The sequence below is a fragment of the Buteo buteo genome, chromosome 13 (genome assembly GCF_964188355.1).
Source record: "Buteo buteo chromosome 13, bButBut1.hap1.1, whole genome shotgun sequence".
Taxonomy (NCBI): Eukaryota; Metazoa; Chordata; class Aves; order Accipitriformes; family Accipitridae; genus Buteo; species Buteo buteo.
In genome coordinates, this window is record NC_134183.1 from 39,137,784 (window position 1) to 39,154,412 (window position 16,629).

The 16,629-nt window shown below is 53.9% G+C and overlaps 2 protein-coding genes and 1 long non-coding RNA gene across 8 annotated transcripts in view; 1 reads left to right on the forward strand and 2 right to left on the reverse strand.

The window, feature by feature from the left end:
* LOC142039270 (mucosa-associated lymphoid tissue lymphoma translocation protein 1-like) overlaps positions 1–10,937 on the reverse strand; it is a 30,487-nt gene extending 19,550 nt beyond the window's left edge. For 2 of the 4 annotated variants that reach the window (XM_075045781.1, XM_075045779.1), the window contains exons 1-7: positions 10,028–10,163; positions 9,608–9,726; positions 9,123–9,276; positions 8,277–8,455; positions 6,687–6,783; positions 4,564–4,590; positions 3,540–3,743 (exon numbers count right to left, since the gene is read on the reverse strand). In XM_075045781.1, the coding sequence (XP_074901882.1) occupies positions 3,540–3,743; positions 4,564–4,590; positions 6,687–6,783; positions 8,277–8,455; positions 9,123–9,276; positions 9,608–9,726; positions 10,028–10,037 (790 nt within the window). In that variant the 5' untranslated portion in view covers positions 10,038–10,163. Of the gene's footprint in view, positions 1–3,539; positions 3,744–4,563; positions 4,591–6,686; positions 6,784–8,276; positions 8,456–9,122; positions 9,349–9,607; positions 9,727–10,027; positions 10,164–10,808 lie in introns of those variants that run through there. The other 2 variants (XM_075045780.1, XM_075045782.1) reach the window with 2 other exon arrangements.
* Positions 10,938–11,070: 133 nt separating this feature from the next.
* On the reverse strand, positions 11,071–16,119 carry LOC142039274 (uncharacterized). Of its 2 annotated transcripts, none has more exons than XR_012652852.1 (3): positions 15,698–16,119; positions 14,062–15,567; positions 11,071–12,844 (listed from the first exon to the last, which is right to left on the reverse strand). It is a non-coding gene; the product is annotated as an uncharacterized LOC142039274 (long non-coding RNA). The 2 variants fall into 2 exon arrangements; XR_012652853.1 differs by having other exon boundaries at positions 11,071–15,567; positions 15,698–15,885; positions 16,012–16,033.
* Positions 16,120–16,166: 47 nt separating this feature from the next.
* The window catches only part of ALPK3 (alpha kinase 3), a 34,701-nt gene continuing 34,238 nt past the window's right edge, over positions 16,167–16,629 (forward strand). For both annotated transcript variants that reach the window (XM_075045783.1, XM_075045785.1), the window contains exon 1: positions 16,167–16,402. In XM_075045783.1, coding sequence (XP_074901884.1) covers positions 16,182–16,402 — 221 coding nt within the window. In that variant the 5' untranslated portion in view covers positions 16,167–16,181. The remainder of the gene's footprint in view (positions 16,403–16,629) is intronic.

Consider the following 16,629-nt stretch of genomic DNA (forward strand, 5'->3'; position numbering starts at 1 on the left):
AGGAAATGTCAGTATGTGTCTTAATTAAGGCATGACGGCATATTCCTAGTATTTCACTCGCAACCTTCTGCTCTCGTTGCACTTATGACATTATTTTTTTGACTCGGGACTTTTTAGGATGCTTGAAATAACATCCGGGGAGATTCCTCATTCGCCTGAGGGTTGCATAATTAGACCATTCAAGTGATGTTCAGGGCCTTCAAAAATTCTCTGCAGCTTTTCTAAGAGGAGATCTGGAGGAAAAGCAGCCAGATGAGCCACCACCTCCATACGGTGAATTAGAGAAGCCCTTGGATCACCTTGAATGTGCAGCCATACAATGTTCCTGTGCCTGAAAACAAAGCCAGTTTTTGCTCTGGGCTTGAGAAATCTCAGAGAAGGTTCAATAAGATGGACAAAGTCCTGCACTGGGGCAGATAAACCCAGGCAGCATTTTGGCTGGGGCTGAGTACTGGTTGAGCAGTAAGCCTGGAGATAAGGGCCTAGGGTCACAGCAGGACACCATGCTGAAGATGAGCCAGAATTGACTGGTGGCAGAGCTACACTAGGAGATGCAGGATCACCAGGAGAGCTGTCACCACTCTCCTTGGACCTGAGTAGACCCCACTTAGATCCTGTGTCCAGTTTTAGGGACCTCAGTTCAGGAAGAAGGTGAAGAAGCTCGAAAAAGGCCAGCAGAGGCTACCAACATGTTGGGGCCCAGGGCCTGGGAAGAGAGGGGGAAGGAGCTGGGCTGGGATGGTCTGGAGACGTGGAGGTGGAGGAAGGTCTAATAACAGCCTACAGTTCCTGGAGGGGCAGTTACAGAGACAACAAAGCCCAACTCTCCTTGTTGGCATGGACCATACAACATGGGGCAACAAACACCAATCCATGGAGGGTCATGTTTGACAGGAGGAAAGACTTCCCTGGAGAGTGGTGCAGCTTGGGACAGGCAGGTGGATAAGTCAGTGACTCCATGCCTGGAAGTCTTCAAGACCTGATAAGGAGAGCCACAGCCAACCCTGACCTCATGTTGATAACTCCAAAGTCCCTTCCCACCAAACCCTGTAGGAGTGTAAATCACAGACAGGTCAGTAAGGACACGCAAGGGAGGGCCAGCCATCCAGAGAGTCCTGCGATAAGAAAGAGGGCTAGGGAGGTCAGGCACATCTTCTTCAGCTCTTATCAGCATCCTGAAGCTAAATAAAACTCTACAAGCAACAACAAGCACCGTGCTCAAACACTAACCCACATGGCTACGTCCTCTCTTCTGATCTGCACCAGCAGAAAGATGCATGAATGCCCCAGCATCTCTGCTGCTGGAGTTAAACTTCAGAAGACAGCCAGCCTCACTTCTCGGGCTTGCTGACAGGTGGGTCTGTGTTAGACCACAGCCTCTCACTTCAGCCCAGTGATAGTCTTTCACCAGTCAGCCCTCTCCTCCCAGCTCCCTGCTTCGCTCCATATGTCCACACAAAGCTCTCTTGACTTCAGCTGTGGTGGTTGCTATGCAGGAGATTGCATCTCCAGGTTCCTCGAGCAAGAAAAAACAGGCAGAAGCACCAGGATGCCTCTGTGCAGGTGCATGTCTGACACACACACATGGATGTACAGGACTGGCTATCACAGGCACCCCTGGAGTCTTTGTGGTTTTAACAGGCTGCCTACGTTGTTCCTGGAGCTGCTGTCTCACCACTATCTTCCCATGCATATGACTTAAGTGAATCTTAAACCCCTCAGTCAGTTTGAGATGTTTATCCTGGAGCTAGTGCCTTGAAAAATTGATACATAAGGTTTAGAAGGAGTTGTTAGCTTCTTCTAAATGCGTTTTTACTAACAAGACAAGTTAATTTCAATGATTTGTACTCCACCTCGTTCTTTTAATTCTGTGGAAGGAAAACAGCTGAAGAAATGCTGGAAGATAGATGACACCGAGAGGCACCACACTTCAGATGGGGCAATCAGCAGGCAGACTGACCCAACGCCCCACCATTAAGTCTGGATGCCACCAATTATGGCAAGAGTCCTGAACTCAATCATGCTGCTGGGACCAGCCTGTGCTGGGGTTCACTGCCTCCAAATAATAGTAAACCACTCAGCTTAGAAAGCTGTAAAGAAAACCACCATCCGGAGCAGGCTATGCCTAGCAAACACTTGAAGCTTATCAAGGTTCAGTAACTCAGCTGTTAATGTTTTCCCTGCCAGTGCACAAAATCAATTTTGCCAGGAAGGATCAGCAGCCATGAATGCAGAAAAGCACTAGAAGTTTAAATAAGGCATGATAGCATTAAAGGTTTGCCATTTTCAAATCTTTTTTCTCTCCAATGCTTACAAAAACAAGGGACGTGCCATGGATAAAATGCCATTTGGTCCTCACACACCACAGATAGAGGGTAGAAATGGCAGCACTGTGGGAAAAGCATAGCAGCCCCCAGGGATGACTCTGGGCTGGGAAAGGAGGTAAAGCCTGAGATGCAAGGGGATTTCAGAGAGCAACCACAAAAGGAAGCTGCAAGTGAAGTCATAGGAATATGCTGTCATCAGATGACGTGCTTGGCCGGAGTGGCGACAACCATGTACTGACCTCCCCTGCCAGCTCAGCCTCCCCAAGTGAGGCAGTGCTTCCTGGAATGAGGTGGCTTTGCAGCATTTCACTTGTGGCCATGTCCCTGTCCATTGCACAAACTCCAAACCTCATGCTGAGTGCTGGGCTGGAATTGGCTTACGCTGATTTTCACTGTCTGAGTGCCCTGGTATGCCACGCAGCTGGGAGGGCAGTGAAGATAAGCCTCATGCTGAGGTTTGGAAGCAAAAAAAAAATCTGCAAGGTGTTTTCAGGGTATCTGTTGGGCTGAGAGAATCTCAGAAACCCCAAAGAAGCTACTTTCACCAGCAAGTCTGAACACCTGCTTTAAGACCCACAAGATCTGCTGGTTGGTTTTGTGTTTGAGGAATGCTTCCTGCTGAGAACAGTGTGCGATAAGCTCAAAGCCCAACCTCAAAGCCATCTGCGCGTGGGAATGCTTTCTGAAAAAATACTGTCAGAGGCCCAAATTAGACCATCAGGAAAGAGAAACAAGGACATCATGGCCAGCTGTAGCCGTCACAGCTCAGAAGGAGCTCCCCTCCTCACAAAGGAGAGTGGTGGGGGCAATCAACAGTCAATCTCCTCAATTCTGTCATCTAAGGCAAAATCAAAACACCTCCTCCCATTTGCCATCAGAAGTGCTGGCTCCCCAAAACCTCAGCATGAGACCACGTTGTTGGAGTTGGAGGTGAGCCACGTGATGGACAAACACCTACTTTGCCTGCCTGTAACCTGGCCAAAACTGAACGGCATTTATCTAGGGAATTCTGCCAAGCCAGGCACCACTGCAGACTGTACTGCAAGTCTCCCTTGTCCCCTCCAAAGGAAAGTTCAGTTTCTTCTCTTTTAATTCAACATCTGTTCAGAGAATTGCCAAATGCCTGCTCCTCCCTGGCATCGACCGCTGCTACCTACACATCGGCTGCTGCCTGCTCAGCACTGGCAGGTAGCTGGGCTGGCTTTGCCTTACCATAGACTCCCTTCCCCAGGAGCTGCAGGAACCGACTGACCGCTGTCACCATCTCAGCCTTGTTCAGATCCAGAAGGGAGACAACCTGGAAGCCCAGCTGCTCCAGAAGACGACTCAGCTCAAACACGTCCGTGATGGGAGCCATGAGGTTGGGGTGATGCTGGTAGCGGTTGTTGCCCACTAAAAGTGCTATCTTGCCTGTAGCTAAAAGAAACACCAAGTGACAAAGCTGTAAATGCTCAGCAGGAGGCAAGGTCTCACCTCCTTCTGTTGGAGTGAGGCTACGGGAAATCTTTTCCTACATCTAGGCAGGAAGGACAGACCCTACACTGCTACAAGCCCGGAGTGCCCTCCAGAAAGCCCTTGGATTTCTGAACACTTTGACAAAACACACAAACCACCATTTTGAAAGAAAGACTTCAAAAGTTTTCACTTGGCAGCCAAAATCCCAGAAGTGCAGAAGGATCTGTGCTACTGAGGTTATTCGGCACCTGCCCTACCATGACCACAGGTCTTGCGTGCCAGCGGTGCCTGGGAGGAGGATGCACTGAGCCAGGCTAAGAGGTCCTTTCCCCAAGAGGGCTGAAGGAGAGAAACATCGGACTCCTGCTTTCATTTTATGCCCACCTTCCACTGTAGGAAAACCAGATTTATGGCACTCAGCAGAGGTGGGAGCAAGGAACTTTGCCCTGCTTCGAGGAGGTATTTCAAGGAAGGGAAAAGGTGTCATGTGAACAACACTTTTAAACTCATTTGGTGGGCACAGAGGTCAAGACTGGGTTACTCATTAGGAGTAATCTTACTCCACTTGCTGAGACTGATCAGGGCTTGGCAGCGGATGGGACTCATCCTGTGCCTTGCAGCTCCGATCCCAAAAGCCCAGAGCCTGTGACAATATGGGCATAAAGGCTTGAAGCAGTCTCTGCAGGAAAAGCACTCCTATGCACTGTCCTCCCATCCACCCTGGAGCTTGGCTTTTAATTAAGGGAGTAATTGCTCAAGAAGAAGAGATGACAGTACTCACCAAAATACTTTTCAGAGCGACTTGTACCTGGAAAAGAAAGAGGGAAATGATAAGTCTGTGCCCAGCACCCAGCGCCCCAGTGCCAGCTCCCATCGCAGGTCTGAAACCAGGTCCAACATCCCCCCAGCAATGCAAAGCCGGGTCAAACACCGCAGAGCATTGGCACAAGCAACACTCCTCAGGCAAGTTCTTCACCGCCTGACTGCTAACCTTAAAGACCATGGTCTGGTGATTTTAGGAGGATTTATGAAAGCCTGCCTGATTTATGAAATCCTGAGCAGCTGGGAAGCAAAGCTTGGAGAAGGGGCAGGCCGGGGAAGGAGCGCCAGCATGGAGGAGCTCGCACCCATCAGCAGGTCTGCGCTACTCATACCAGCCCTGCCTGGGCTGCCGTGCTTCCCGAGGTGACTTGCCCACTCCCTTGCTGCAGCGGAACCAAAGAAAACACGACTCAAGGTTGACATAAGCTTCAAAACAGAGAGCTTCTCCCCATGAGTCGTCAGTGCAGAGGAAGCCTCTTGTTTGCTTTTGATTGCAGTAATATTCCCACCACCCTGCTTTGCCTTTTCACGCCTTTTAGCACCCCAAATGTGACTCACTTTCGCGAGCTCCCCAAGCTCTCCTTCCCGAGCGCTCCCAGCCTCTTAAAATCATCACTACCCTAATAGCTCCAGCTTTTCCTATTTAAATTAAAAATAAAAAAAAGTCCAGCCCAGGAGAAAGTCCTAACACCCTACCGGCTCTAAAAAAAGAAATTAAGAGCATATTTTTAATTGCATAAATCTCATGGGTCTGGAAGACCTTGAGCACCTGAACCAGTGTTGCTCATGCACCTGGAAAGCCATCAGAACACGCCCATTCATCCTTTTTTGCCTGTGACAGAGCTGCCTGTTGCATGTTAAAGCTACTCAGCTGCAACATTTTGAACCCAACCCAATCCGGTGCCCCCTTCTCACTGCCTGTCCCCCCTGGATGCTGTTTTGCCAGCTGCAAGGAGGCAGGGAGAGCACTCTCTGGCTATACAGGACCAATCTGCACTCTGGAGCAATTCTAAAGCTAGCCTAGAAGGTGAGATGAGAAGCTTATGGCATAGAAAAATCTCTAGATGGAGTAAAGAGCCAGCAAAGCTAGCCCGTGCTACTCTTCTTCCACAGCAGGGCAAAGGCAGAAAGCCAAAGTGGACATCACACCGAAGGTGGAGCATACCCGAGGCTCTAGGGACCTGTCTTCTCCCCGGGATCTGTCAGCTCACACAGCATCAGGCCTGGGCTGCCAGCCCAAGGGACCTGAACCTTCCCAAAATAAACACTCTCTCCAGCAATATGCATCTGAGTGCATCACTTCATCTCAGCAAGGCTGTAAATGAGTCTTAGCATGGGAGCTTGCTGCGATTTGGCTGAGGAGCTATTAAACCAGCACTTTGGCAAGGCAAGAAAACCACAGCAAGCACCTGAGAACACTCAACCTGCCCTAAGGTGGCAGGTTTCTGACAGACTGCAGAACCCAGCAGCATCCCACGCTGCAATATAGTGGATCACTGGGTTTTGGCTTTTTTTCTTTTACAGACACTGCTTCCCTCGCTACCTCTGAACCCCGTTATCAAGGAATCCTATTTATCACAGTCTGACGGACGCCTGTGCCCGCCGCTCAGCAGGGCTTGCGCAGCTCTGCTGAGATCATCATATCCAGTATATCCAGGGTGTGAAACTGCGGTCTGCAGGCTGTTCCCGTGACAGCCGCCACAGGACTGCCAGGACACTCCAGCTTCCCTGCAGAGCCCCATGCTACTTCTCTACTCTGAAGTCTCTTACCTTTGGCTCCCTGCAGAAGCAGTATTTAAAACTGGTGGCCTTTCTTTTTGTTAATAAAAGTGTGCAAGATCCGTCCAAGGCAGGGGAAGGTGCAAGTATCAGAGCCACACATCCTACTTCTCCTAATCCTGTGCCCCAGAGCCCAGCTTCCCCTGCACCGATTGAGCTGCAGGGTAACACACCAGCATTGGGCTCCTTGCTCACCAGCTCGGCGCTTCCAGGCAACAGAACTAAATTCATTTATGCCCTCTAATTAGTTTTCATGCTAGAAGGTGATTTGCAGCAAAGCAGACGTGGGTTGGCTCTGCTCACCTACGTGAATATCCACGGCGTTGGTCCAGTGCTCTCCATGGCTATTGGAGGCACAGCAGAGGTATGTGCCGGAGTCACTGATCTTTGCATGGGTGATCTAGACAGATCAAAAGTTAAATCACATTATTTATGGTGAAAGTGTGCAATCCCCTGCCAGCATCTGCCAAAGGCACCTGTGTTCCTGGAATAAAAAGTCTTTTTTCTTGCTTTTTGCTGAGTCCTCATTGCTTGCCTCACAAAGCCAAGATTTCCCATGACTTTTGTCTTTCTAAGAAGCTCAGTAAGGCCATGTGCTGAAGTCTGCTGATGACCCCAGCTTCTAGAGCGCAAGAATCCTCTGCCCAAATGCCTTCCCTTCTTTCTCCAGCAGCCCCGAAACCCACTGTCATAGGCATACTCTGCCTTAAGAGCCACACTGGGAGAATGCTGCCTGGCCAGCATCAGAAGGTTGCCTCTTTTTCCTCTTAGGTGACATTTTCTAGATTTCTGATCATGCCCATTGCTCTCTTCTGGCAAGTTTTCTACTCTTATCCATCTCTCTTGATGCGGGACAAGAATCAGAACAGTACTGGCTGGCGAGGACCTTTGTGGTTTTCCAGCCCAGGCTCCTGGTCAGAGAGGAACATAAGCCACCACTGGGTCAGGTTGGCCATAGCTTTGTCTAGTCGAGTACTGAAAACCTCCAAGGACAGAGATCTCGCTGCCTTTCTGGCTCCAGTGCAGCACCACCCATCTCCAAATGAAGAACCCCTTCCAAATCCCCAGCCTGAACTTCCCTGTGAAAAGTGCAGTCTGAGGCCACTGTCTGCTGTAATATCATCTACCACTACTGAGAAGAGATTGGATGTCTTGTCTTCATTACCCTTCACGCAATGCCCCAGAAGGAAATCTGCCTTTCTTGCTCCAAGAAGACAGCACTGATTTAAATTCAGCCAGTGACCCAAAATAAACCCAGACTTTTTGCTGTCTCCCTGACTCTTTTCTGTCGGGACTAACCACTTTTCCTTCTAGCCCTCCTGAAGGCAGACAGCACTCATGCAGCTCCATCACTCCACAGTCCCCTGCGCAGACATACAATAGCTGTTCTTGTGCCACTGCTGCAAAAAGGCACGAGAGACGTGCTGAGAGCCCTTGACGCATCTATCAATCGGTTACTTCTTAGAGAAATATCCACAGTTTTGAAAGAAGCCCATAAAATGTATTCCCTCTTCACCCGGAGTCCTTCAGTCAGCTATCAAAGCAACAGGGGTGATACGTGGAGTGCTTTCTCACAACCCTGCAACGTGGCAGGGAAAGATGAGCCCGAGGAGGCTTCTCAAGGGCTGGAGAGACGGGGAGGACAGGCAAGGAGAGACTGCTTTCTGCTGGCATTCACCTGCTCACACAGATCAAAGCATACCCAAATCTTGACAGGCAGATACGAGCCGGGCTTAAGGACTGCCACCTCTCATGTTCAGGATGACAATAACACAATTTTCAGCAGTCTCTGCAAGGCTTCTGAGGCTCTCCCATGCCCACCATCAGCAACGAGCTTCTCCCATCACCCACCTCAGCAGCTAAAGTTTCTGAACTATCCCAAGGCAACGTTACCCAGAGTTTTTTTTTCTTCTGGTGTTCCAGCAGGTTCCCATTCCGGTACCACTGGTAGCTAGGGGCTGGGACCCCCATGGCAGCACACTGCAGCTGTAGCGGCTTCCCCACCTCCACCCTCTGCTCGGTGGGGTTGAGGACGATGACCGGTTCTCCTCGCCAGAGCTGAGGGGGCAGTCCTGTAAAGCAGTGACACAGAATTGGTCCTCCCTCCGCATGGACAGAAAACAATGGTCATTTTTTTCACCCTGTAAAAGACCCTGTGCATATTGCCAGAAAAGCGAGCTTTTTCCACCTGCACCAAGAGATGCTGTCCCACAGGATGACTGCGGTTGCAGCATCACTACTGCACCTTTCTGCTCTGGGAGCAGGGAATACTTGAGAACAACACCTGCGACAGTAAACGACATACCAAAGCCCTGCCTCTAGCTTCCCAAACCTGATGCTCGCCCTGTCCTGCCAAGCACGCAGTCAATGTGCTGAGGTCAACCACACCCAGAGTTATTTTTGCTCAGCCTTGAAATAGCCAGATTGCTTCTTCCAGCCCCGATGCCCAAGGCAAACCGGCAAACACCCAGTATAACTCTGGGAAACCTACAGCAAGTGATCAGCAGGAGGAGCAGGTACATACAGCCGGAGTTACTGGGACCATGACAGGGACCTGAACCATCCAGAGGATGGACGCAGAGGTCTGGCTTAGACCTGCAGACTCGTGTCGCTGGAGAAATCCTTCTGTATTGCAATTTTTGAGCTGGAACGACACACTGCCCTGAGAACCGCACAGGATCACTGTTGCAAGGGTGGGCGAAGCGTAAAATATAGACAAGCTAGAAGACACGCTCCTACCTCTGGCGACACACTGATGGACCTCCACCTTCACCCAGTCGGAGAAAACAGCATTTTTGTTGAGGTCATTGATTCTGCAGGTGTAGAGCTGGGTCTGCTGTGCAGTGATGGGCAAGTCTTGCTTGGTGGCACCAGGAATCTGGCGGCAGACAGACTAAGGGGAAAACACGGGTGGTGGGCAGCGAGTCCCCCCTCATCGCTGGTAGAAGGCGGCACCAGCAGGCCCCTTGTAAGAGCAGAAAAAGCAGAAATCCCTGGTTTCCTCCCCTCCTCCAGCTGCAGGGATGCAGGAGAAGGAGCTTTTCCATTGCACGCCCCCGACCCCAGCATCTGCCGAAGCCCTCGGCATCCACGCGCATCCTATCTCCCTCTCCTTCTAGCCTCCTGCTTCCCACCAGCTCTGCCCGCAGAAGGCCAGCTCCGCCACCGTGGGCAGGGACCCAGCCTGGTGCCCCACTCAGGGCCACCTCTGCTCCCACCGTTACCTGGTGCTGACAAAACCACTGGTACTGCAGCGACGTGCGTCCCTCGGCCCTGCACCGCAGGGTGAAGGAGTATCCCACGGGGACGGAGATGGAGACCGGCTGCTCGGTGATCACAATGGCTGTGGAGAAACAGGACGCGGAGGTGGAAACAACCCAGCAGGGAAAACCCAGGGGTTGGCTCCCAGCTGGTGGCCGGGCACACCGGAGCTGCAAGAGGGGGGCCCTGGCACCCATCCCAGGAGGAAGGGAGACTCGGAAATGGGGAGATGCTCGGCCTCCCGTGCCCAGGGGATGCCACTGGCCTTTTTTGGGCTCCCTTGGGGCCCAAACGCACGGCCGGCAGCACTTCTTGTGCCGCAGGGCACGGGGGGGGGGATCGCCCAGGCCCAGCTGCCCGCTGGCCCCCCGGCAGCCGCTCACCTTCCTGCATCGCTTCGCCGGCGGCTCCTTCCCGACCTCAGGGGCCGCCGGCCGGGCCCTCGGCGGCTCCTCTCCCGGGGAAGCAGCGGCAGCAGCAGCAGCGCCTGCGGCGGGCGGGACAGCAGCGCTCGGAGCTCGGACGGGGGCGGGGAGGGCGGCTCGGGCCCGTCCAGCCGGCACGGCGGCGGGCGGGCACGGCGGCCTCCGGGTCCGGGTAGGCCGGGCTCCAGGCTCTCCGCTTCGCCGGGCCGGGGCCTCGGCGGGCTCCCCCCACCCCAGAGCGGAGCGGGGCCGGGCCGCAGCCCCCGCGCTCCCCTGCCGCCAGCCCCCCCCCGGCCCGGGGAAGGCGCCGCCGGCCCGCACTTCCGCGCCGCCGGGCCCGCCCCGCCGCCGCAGCCGAACCGCGCGGGGCGGCACCGAACGCCGTCGGGGCTGCCCCTCGGCACCGCCCGGCCCGCTCCGACGGGGGCGCTGCGGGAGGCGCCCCTCGCTCGGGTACAAGGCTACCCCTACCTCCCCCGCCCGCGGGTGTCCTCGCCCCTTCCCCACAGGCGACCTCGCCCCCATCCCCGCAGCCGTCTTCACCCACATCCCCAGCGGTGCCCTCACCCCAGCCCCACGGGTGTCCTCTCCCCCAGCCCCACGGGGGTCCTGTCCTCCCCACGGGTGTCCTCGCCCCTGCCCCCACGACCACCCTTGCTCTCCTCACCCCCACAGCCACTCTCACCCCCTCTCCACGGCCACCCTGCCCACCGTCCTCGCACCCCGCGGCTGCCCTCACCTCTCTGCCAGGGGCCGCAGGCCCCAAGGCTCATGGTGGAGCCACAGCTCCGCTGCCCCTTGCTCCGCCGGGCGGGCAGAAACCCCACGGGGCCGCTTCCTCCGAGAAATCCCCACCGGCTGGGCCAGGCATCACGAGGGCCCCGGGGGAAGTGGCGCTGGGCCAGCCCACCCGGAGGTTGCACAAGCCCATCCGGGATGGGGCAGAACTGGGATGGCCGGGGACGGCCCGCTCCCACAGGGGAAACGACGTGGCGGTGAGCGTCGGGACCTTCATTTGCAAAGTCAGGGCAAGTAACGTCATGCTCGTTAAACCAAAACTCTTCACCTTTCAAGAGACGGGAGGGCCACGTGGAAAGGAGCTGGAAGTGGCGAATGGAGAGGACGGAGGGTGACCAGAGAGTCATTTGTTGTCATTCCCAAAAAACTATGAAGTGACCGGGCAGGGAGTGTGACGCAAAGCCAAGGGGACGAAGCAGGTCTGGGCTCAGGACTGGAGGGGCCTCACTGACGGGTTCCCCGCCCCGGGACTGACAAATTCCCACCAGGCTGGCTTCTCCCCAGGCCAATGGTCCTGGGCAGCAGGTCCCCATGGTGCCAGGAGTGACAGGGACCAGGATTTCAGCACAAGGGCGACCACGGACTATCTGAAGAAGAAGCTGTGAGAGGGACTCTTGCTCCCTTGTTGATATTTCTCTCCCCCGGGGCTGCAGCAGTGGCTATGAAGGGGGCTGACCAAGGAAAAGCAAGGCCATCAGGGATGTCTCTCCCAGGTGCCTTCAGTGGCAGCATGGAAGGGCGCAGGCAGGTCTCCAGGATGGTGGAGAGAAGCAGTTGTGGCTGAGAGCAGTCATGGATCACCTCCACAGGGTTCCCTAGGGAACCCAGGGCAAAGCTGAGCCATGCCATAGGGTTGGAGGGACTAAGCAAGGCTGAGGGATGCACCTCTACCTGCTGCTTTTCTCTTACAAGGGGTGGGGAAGAAGATGGTAGGAAAAAGCCAAACCCAACACAGTTGGTGTATGGAGGAAGGATTTTCTCCCTCTATGTCCTTTCCTCTGTGCAGGATGGGACAGTCATGCTGCGCTCCTGCAAAAGTAGAAAAAAGTGCTACACCCTGTCCATCCAATACGATCCAGAGCAATCCCTGCTCCTACAGGGACTGGTCCTTTCCTTTCCTGGATACAGGGAAGGTGATGCTTAGCATAGACTCATAGGACTTTTCTTTGTGCTCATCTCCCCAGATCACACAGACCCTCCTTCTTCTCAATTTCTAGAGGGTCCAGCCAAGCATTTGGAAATACACCCTTGCAGGTTTAAAAAAGACATATTAATGGACTGCAAATGAAGGTTCTAGCTGAGTATGTGCCAGTAGCTCCATGTCATGCCTGTGATGCAGAGTTATTATAAATGCAGCGCGGGTAGCTAATAAAAATGATCATTAAATTAACCCCAGCACTTTCCCAGAGCTAAAGATGACACTTCTGGTTGATGCAGCATCTCTTCAAACAGCCGGTGGTTGCTGCGTTCCCCACAGGCTGCTTCTCTGGACTTCAGAGAGAGCATCCTCCATCAAATTCCTAGACAAAAAGTCCATCGTACTTGTCCTCTGTAAGAGCCCTGCCCTGGCACAGTCTGCATGAATATTTGGTAAAGAACCAGGGGAGAGGGCCTGCTGACATCATGTTGGAGAGCAGGAAGAAGCCTGTGATTTTAGAAAGGGCGGATCCTATGGGTACGCATGCAGGGTGGGAAAGGGAAGGATATATTGTGTGAGAGGAGTAAGAAAACATCTGCAACTCTCGCTGTGAGTCAGTGCTGGATTTTCAGGCAGCGGAGGAAAGCTTTGCTAACAAGGATTGAAGCCTTGTGGCTGACTGGCTTAGGCTTCAAAAACTAAATGGTGAGAGAGTGCGTTTCCAAATGGAGACAGGAGCAGAGGGCACTGTCACTCTGTGAACAAGAAGACGGTAGAGCAGATGCTGTAAGAGGAAGCTCTGTCTCAGCAGGGCAACGAGCACAAGGACCATTCACAGCCTGAAAGGGTGGAAAAAAATACATCCACCATGTGCCTGGGGTGGAGGATCAAACACCACAGCAGGCTTTGTCTCACCACAGTCGAGCTAAACATGTGCTCACCATCCAGGTTTCCCTCTGTTACCAGGGTAAGGCACAGCACCACGGTATGACTAGGCTGGGAAGGGACCTCTGGAGGTCTCTGGTCCAGCCTCCCGCTCCAAGCAGGAGGTTGATCAGTTGCTTGGCACCTTGTCCCATCCACAGATGACTGTCTCCCAGGATGGAGATCGCTCACCTCTCTGGGACACTGTTGTGCTGTTTGATCCCCCTCACAGGGCAATTTCTTTTCCTAACATGTAATCAGAACTTTCCTCCTTGCCACTTGCATTTGTTGCCTCTCAGTCCATCACTCTGCATCTCTGGGAAGTGTCTGGCTCTGTCTGGTCACACCCTCCCATGAGGTAGTTGAAGAAAACAAGGAGGTCTCCATTTAGCCCTCCCCTGAAGACTTAAACCCAGTTTCTCTCATCCTCTCCTCCTATGTCATGTTCCTGAGCTCCCTTAACCATCTTGGTGGCCTTCACTGGACTCACTCCAGTGTGTAAGTGTCTTTCCTGTATTTGGGAGTCTGAAACCAGACACAGTTCCAGGTCTGACACAGAGACCTGTCTGTTCTGGACACCCTTCTCAAGATGGTCTGGGCTCTGCTCTATCAGATCAACACCCTGAGAGGTAGGGCTCACGGTGACCAGATGGTAAAATAACATGTAATTCATATGCTGGAACTTGAATTCAGGTTTCCTGAAGCTGTGGGACCTGAAAGTCCTCCTCCTTTCAGAGAAAGAGATGGGAGCAGGAGAATGGCACCTTGGGTCCCCCCAGCCTAGCATCCTGCCTCCCACATTTGTGCACCAGCCAGGGCACAGCGAAGGGTGTGAGACTGGACCGTACACACAGTGAATATTCTTTTGTAGCTCAGAGACTTCTTGAACCAAAGGTAGTATTTTTGTCCTGAGGAAACCTCAAGAGATTTTCCTTCCACAGATTTGTCCTATGGGGTTTCTTAACCCCTCTTGACATTGAGCAGCCACAGCAATGTGTGGAAGCAGCTTAATGCCAGGGTAAGGGAGCAAGCATCTCCCTCTTACTGATTTTACCTCCTGCTAATTTCATGTGATGCCCCTGGTCTCGTTCTCCTTCTCCCTCACAGCTGTGTATACCTCAGTCATACACACCTCAGTTGTTCCTTCCAGGCTGAAGAGTCCCAGTCTATGTAGTTATTCTTCATGCAGCAGCCAGTCTGGACCTCTGGTCATCCTTGCTGCCCTTCTGAGAGTTTGGTATTTTTTTCAGGTCTACTGTATTCTGTTTGAGACAGATTATTCCTGAGTGACATTAGCCCACACAGAGCCCACTGCTGCCTATCGAAAATGAGTATCGTTGTTTCCCCTGTGGATCATACTACGTTTGTTTTATGCAATTTCATCTGCTCTTTTACTGCCTGATGAAGGTGAGATCTTCCGTCAGTCCTCTGGGACCACCTTCTTTCCCCGTGTTTCCTAGGACCACATCCAAATGTCTTTGAGGTTCATCTCCTTTGCATTTGCCAAGACCAAGCATCCTCTCTGGTATCACAAATCCAGCTATTTACATGCCTGATAATGTAATCACCTGCCATTGTGGCCTGCAAAAAGCAAATAAACTCCAATATCTGCTCCTGAGATGACAGAAGGCTCCTTCCAAAACACCGCTCAAATGCAAGACTATCCTGAGATCGGAGCTGAGAAAAGCATTTCACTGGGCCTTGTGTGAAAGAACTACAAGTCTGATCAGGCCACTGTCATCCAACTGGATAAATCCAGATTTGGAGTGCTTAGGACCACATCATAACTACTGCAACCACAAAACCCAAATTGCTGACCCAGTATACGCCGACTCTGACAGGTCAACAGGATCCAAGAAACTTTATATGAAAGTAAAATTTACTTGGGGGTCCTGGCTTTGGGTCGGGTGCTGTCTGCAAGCACCGCTTTACTAGATTGAATGGCTGGATCCCCCACAGTCACCGCCTCTCCCTGCAAACTTCTCCCCAAACCCCTGGTCCACAGATGTCACTGCCTTCCCATATGCCCAGGCTTGGGCATCTGCTGGGCTTGGCAATTCTCTTGGTGGACATCAGTTTCTCCACATGCAGATTTGGCTCAAGTTGTAACCACTCCTTCCATCTGGACCGAGGTTTGATATACCAGTGACAAGAACAGCTTAGGTCAAAGCTGGGTTGCATCGACCTGATGCACACACTCTTGTGTGTGTGTGTCTGTGCACACGCCTTGCCCGTGCACAGGTGGTGCACACACTGTGTGCCTCTGTGCACACCCCTGTACCTGTATAGGTGATGCACACACTGTGTATGTCTGTGAATACCCCTGTGCCTGTCCCTATCCAAAGTCACCTTCCAAATCACAGTGTTTGCTGGGGAAGAGGAATCAGGGGTGTCCTGCACCAAGTGATCCACACGGCTATTGCCTGCTCCACTGCTTGCTGCTGCATTCGTTACCTCTCCTGCCAGGGGGGATCAGCTCAAAGCCTGTTGCCTTTCCCGGTCTGGAGCTCTCTACCATCATCTTCCCACTTCTGCAGCAATCGCTGCTGTGCAGTTGTGGGCAGGCGGCTGATCCACAGCAAATCTGCTCCATCCGTCAATCCGGTGCCGGAGAGATGCGGCGCCACCAGTGACATGCCTGCAGCGCACGATACAAGAACTTGACAGGTAAGACGAAGGCGGAACAGGAATAAATCCCATTTTATTATGCGTTATGTTTTCATTTGGTATTAAATCGCTGCTGGTAATAGTTTGTGACAAGTACCCACCTTTTATAGCCCTCTCTTGTGCTGTCCTTTTCATGAAGACCGAATAAATACCGTCACAGACCTCCTCCCGGGCGGCCCAGGATACAAACCAGGCTGCCAAGGCGTGAGACGCTGCTGAGGCCGACGCACGGACGTGACTGCCGCGACCGCGCTGCGCGGTGCCGCCGGCCGGGGCGGGAGCCTTGTGCCTGCAAGAAACCGGGGGAATGTTTTTAGCGGATCCTGAGACATCTTCGAGGCGCGAGAAATCCCCCAAAACCGAGGGGGGTGTGTGTGTGTGTGTGGAGGCTATTATAAAACAAAAACCACAACACCCTTTCTCCCAAGGAGATGAACTCGAGCTGGCAGTGATGGAAGGAGGAGGAGGAGAAGGAGGAGGAGGAGGCCGGGCCGCCAGGCCCGGGCCAGGCCGGGCCGGGCCGCGGCCGCCACGTCATGTCGCCGCCGCCCCCGACTGACAGCGGCATGTGCGGGGCGGCTATAAATGCCGGCGGTGACTGACAGGGCGGGCAGCAGCGGCGGCGGCGGCGGGGGCAGGGGCAGCCGTAGCCCGGCCGCCGCCATGGGCTCGCCCCGCCGGGCCCTCGCCGGCCTCCCCGGGCGGGGAACGGACGGCGTCGAGGGGGCGGAGGAGGCCGAGAGCGCGGCCTGGGCCTCCCGGCCCGACCGGCGCAGCTACCTGCTGGGCATTCGCCCCCAGAACAGGTGAGGGCGGCCGGGGCCGGGTGGGTGTCCCCCTGTCCGGCTCCCGCCGCGGTTGCCTGGGACGGGGACGGGCATTCCAAGGGCAGGTGGAGGGCCGAGGCGTGGGGGAAGCGGGGACGAGCCGCCCGGAGGTGAAGCGGGAAGGGAGCGGGCTGGCAATGCCCCGGCCCCGCACCGACCGAGGTGGCCTCCCGGGCCTTTCCCTCTTTCTTCTGCAGGGTGGAAAA